The sequence below is a fragment of the Penaeus monodon genome, chromosome 14 (genome assembly GCF_015228065.2).
Source record: "Penaeus monodon isolate SGIC_2016 chromosome 14, NSTDA_Pmon_1, whole genome shotgun sequence".
Taxonomy (NCBI): Eukaryota; Metazoa; Arthropoda; class Malacostraca; order Decapoda; family Penaeidae; genus Penaeus; species Penaeus monodon.
In genome coordinates, this window is record NC_051399.1 from 44,788,664 (window position 1) to 44,793,663 (window position 5,000).

At 38.5% G+C, this 5,000-nt stretch overlaps 1 protein-coding gene across 1 annotated transcript in view; it reads left to right on the top strand.

The window, feature by feature from the left end:
- LOC119580728 (anoctamin-4-like) overlaps positions 1 to 5,000 on the top strand; it is a 42,853-nt gene that overhangs the window by 29,127 nt on the left and 8,726 nt on the right. Inside the window, exon 6 of the mRNA XM_037928825.1 lies at positions 3,699 to 3,799. Coding sequence (XP_037784753.1) covers positions 3,699 to 3,799 — 101 coding nt within the window. The remainder of the gene's footprint in view (positions 1 to 3,698; positions 3,800 to 5,000) is intronic.

A 5,000-nucleotide genomic window follows, 5' to 3' on the forward strand; every position in this document is an offset into this window, starting at 1 on the left:
GAAAGATAAAGAGAGAGAGAGAGAAAGAGAGAGAGAGAGAGGGGTGAAAAAAAAATGAGAAAGAATATATAGATAATGCAGAGGGGAATAGATATAGCCAGCAAAAAGAACGAACATAAGGAAAGATAGCGATAGCGAGACTGAAAGAGAGACAGCATAGAAAGGAAAAACCAGCTTTCTTATTAACCATAGAGATTAAGGGTGAAAATCCGCAATTTCTGAAGTGTAAAAAAAAAAAAAAAAAAAAAAAAAATCACCGGTAAGTATTTTCACTTTGTATTTCCGTTCCTCTTAATCTAAACAAATCTTTAATTAATTAAGTTTCCTAATGCATGTGAATGTTCAATAAAATGTTTGAAATTAAATAAGAACAAGTAAATAAGTGGATACCTTCCCTGGGTTCTAATCTAAGATACTGATACCCTAAACGTTAATTCATGATGAACTTGCAGTAAATAAAGTTTACGTACAGCCATAATGTCACACACATGCAGACACACATACACACATACAAAAACACTCTCACACACACACACACGCGCGCGCACACATACACACACAGTCACATACACACACACACACACACACACACAGACTCATGCACACCCACTCACACCTCAAATCATGCACACACGCACACGCACACACACACGCACAAACACACACACACACATGCACACATGCACACACACACACACACACACACACACACACACACACACACACACACACACACACACACACATACATACATATATATATATATATATATATATATATATATATATATATATATATATATATATATATATTCCCGCGATCCCTTCTTCCATTTCCACAAGCCTCTCCTCCTCCCCTCCCACTTCCCCCTCCCCCTCCCCCTCCCCTCAACCCGCCCTTGATGAACACCAAAAGAGGCACAGCATCTGTACTATAATGACCTGTTTGGCACCACCACACTGTACTAGGTACAGCGTTCAGGACATGAGTACAAGGTTCCGCTTGGTGTACACGCCCGTCGGCAGGAAAGACGATCTCAATTACTTCTCCAGGACCCTGTTGGACGGCGGGTACGGGACGGAAGACGTAGGCGCTGTAGATCACTGTAGTTCTGTCGTGGAAAGGGACGTAGTTAGCTCATCTGTCTCTTGGGGAACTTCGCTCTTCACGTAGCGCAAAGCTGTGAATTCACCGCCTTAGCGAAAACTTGTTTTGCATTGACGCGGGTCATATCAAAGCCAACGAAGAATCTGGAAGGAGAAATGAATCAGTGAAAAGCGAAATCGTAATGATGATAATTAATGACCAAAGACCTTTTCCTTAAAACGTTGATTAAAGAGTCAGCGAGAGGAAAGCGTTTCTAAGATTAAGGTTCCCCCATCCCTGTCACCAGGTATAACGAGCAATGTCAATCTATGAATTTGCTGTTCGTTATACCACGTAAAGTTACAAAGTAGTCGATGTCTAGATGATCCATATTTTTTTGTGTGTAATCTATAATTTTTTTCCTACAATAATTTTTGTGGTTGCTATTTTTATTGTAACCAAAGTCACGTTTAGTATAAAAAATATATATATGTCTAAAGTAGAAACGCACTTTTTCCTCCAATGATTTTTGCGGTTGCTAAATTTTTTCTGCAACCAAAGTTATGTCTAATATTTACTTTTTTTGTATTTTTGTGTCTAAAACAGTGACGCACCGCGAGTAAAAACTAACTGGCAAGTATATAGAAGGTTTAGACAATATCTACTCTCCACCGAGGCTCTCGGAGTAGGCCTCTGTAACATACACAACAGCAGGCACGGAACGGCGACCATTGCCACGTCACCCGCCCCAGGCCTGCATCTCCACCTGCCATCACTTTCCGTCACTTTCTCCTTCCCCTCATTATCCTCCGTCACTTTCTCCCTCCCCTCACTATCCTCCGTCACTTTCTCCCTCCCCTCACTATCCCTCCCATCACTATCTCTCCCTCCCCTCACTATCCCTCCCATCACTACCTCCCCTCACTATCCCCTTGCCTCCTCCTCTATCACTTTCCTCATTCCCCTTTTCTTTGCCAAGGCTAAAGAAGTGAGGAACCTTATTACAAAGCAATCATATCTTTCGTAATATTTATGTTGAATCCTTTCGATGTTTACACCTCCTAAAGAGATGTATGTACAAACAATAAAAAAAAATGTATATACAGTAGATAGCCAACGTATCTGTTCACTGAGTCAATGGAATTTCACCTTTGAACACACCCTTTGCCTTGTCTGGTTCACATCCCTTTCAGTCACTAGAATGTTTTCGAAGGAAATGCTCTGTGTGGTTTCGTCCACTGCTCCTCACCCTTCCCTTTATCCTTGATGTACTTAGCGTGTATACTCTTGAAGAAACAGTTTTTACTATTTTAAAGGTCTAAACTTATATCTCTAAAATTGCCATAAGTGTTCAGTTTTTTTATTTATTATTATTTTTTTAATTATGGATATGAAGCATTTATTATACTTCACAGTAATTCTGCAGATGCATTATTTTCATAATGATAGTGATGATGATGATGATGATGATGATGATGATGATGATGATGATGATGATGATGATGATGATGATGATGATGATGATGATGATGATGATGATGATGATGAGAAAATAAAGATAATAACAATAATAATAATAATAATAATAATAATAATAATAATAATAATAATAATAATAATAATAATAATAAATGATAATATTATCCCTTTATGTTTTATGCATTGTCTTCTTGTCACAAAATTGTACACAAAATTATGAATATTAAATTGCACGTATATGTAGTCAATATTTTCAAAATAAGTAGTAATGTTGTAATGTTTTAAAATTAATATACATGTTTATTGTTCACGATTGGATACTTATGATTGTTTCTAAATGCACACACACACACACACACACACACACACACACACACACACACACACACACACACACACACACACACACACACACACACACACACACACACACACACACACACACACACACATGCATACTCATACACACAGACAGACTAAACACACCCACAAGCATACAATCTCTGTCACTCAACATCAAACGCCTATCCTTCATTAATATTCAAAGTCAGTATCATTCACAAACGCGTTATATTCGTCAGCATACAGTATACTTTTCCTGCTTATCGGCGTTTGGAATTGATCGTGTTATTAATTACGATGTTTTATTTGAAGCTATAATTGTATTGGGTTGCAGTCCATTAATTATCTTTTGAAGACGTCATTAGTGTTAATGTTGGTGATAATTATTGATTCCCGTTGCATCAACCAAAATAAAACAGATAATCAGCATAGTCGTCGGCATTCAAACTTCATACAAAATCCATTTGAAGTTTTTTTTCTGACTTTAAAAGCGCCATTTTGAAGACTTTCTTAGCAAGGGGCTAGATTTCATAAACTCCATATTATTAGTCTGAAAGAAGAAAGGCGATGGGTCTGTGTATGTACGCGTGTGTGTATGCATGTTTGTGTGTATATGTGTGTCTTGATGAATAGGAACGAAAGTGATATTCATTTGTCCGAAACTGCTTATGGTCGTATAATGCACTAACACGTGTCTTTTTAATTTTTCTTCTTCTTCTGGGACGCTCCCTCCTGCGCTTGGCCTCCTCCTCCTCCTCCTCCTCCTCCCCTTCCACGTCCTCCTCCTTCAGGTTTATCATCAAGGACCGCGAGACCTTCTTCACGCCGTCGCAAAGGAGCCAGATTGTGTGGGAAATCCTTCTGCGTGTTCGCTATAACAATTCCGATCAAGGTAGGGGATACGAGCAGTCACTCAAATCGTCCCTTGTCCAGCCTTTTATTTACTTATTTATTTGTCTATTAATTACAAACGAGAGTAGATAGAATCACAGTATTATTCTTTCTTTTAACGAGTTTACCTTACTCTGATGTATTCTGTGTCCTCGTTTTCTTGTCTGTCTCCGGAAATTACGTTTTGGTTTTCTTTCTCCCGATTTCCCTCTGAAATTTTTTTTTAATGGAAAATAGCCCCAGTAGTAAGAACATCACGAGGGTATACTCTAAGCTTATTGATCTGCCCATAGGATAACAAGAAAACAAACAAACGGTTTGCGATTCAGCACTATCATAACGCTTCCCGCCTGTCTGTGTGCGTCGTTGTCATGGCAACCACAGAGGCCAAACGCTGCGACAAAGAAGCAGCTACTAGTTTTATAGACTCAATTACTGCCCTCGTGTTACTTTCTGTATTGATATAAGAATGATGGACGACGTTACGTTGGTATCGAGCTCCCTGGGCGAAAGGGTGTCATGACGAATGGTTCCGGGAACATTTCTCTCTTCTCGGCGTCCCGTGAAAGACTGGTAATTGATGTTTTGCTTCAGAGAGACGGAGGAAGAACCACAAATTCTATATGCAATAAGGAAAAATGCTTATTCTGCTGAAATACTCGAAAGAAATAGTGGATATTTTCTTTTCTTTTGTGTTAGTAAAGACGTTTCCTTATACTGACAACCAAAACTTTTAAGAATCATTGTAATGTCATTACTGAAAACAGTTTTTTTTTTTTTTTTTATCAAATACTTTCTCTCTTAATATGATAGTAACTAAGCACGCCATTTGTAAACAGAATTGGATTTTCTTGTTCATAAAGAGTAAACGCATTCGGTAAACTCACGGAATCGATTCAGGAGCGAAGGAACTGTTCTCGGGGTCTCATCTCTATTGCCTCTCTCTCCCGTGCTTCTGCCGAGATCTCAAACTGTTCTTCCAGATTGGCGTGATGGTGTTATGGTAAAAAAAAAAAAGGAAGAAAGAAATAACACTCCATAATTTTGGTTTGTTTGAAAGATGAGGGTAAGGATGTCGAAACTTTTGTCTGTTCTTTCAGTGGACCAAAATTGTGTATGCTATGCTTTTCTATCAGTGACAACACGGTCGAATATTTCGTCTTTCACGATGGTGTTTCGTATCTTTTCGAAGTCTTATGCAA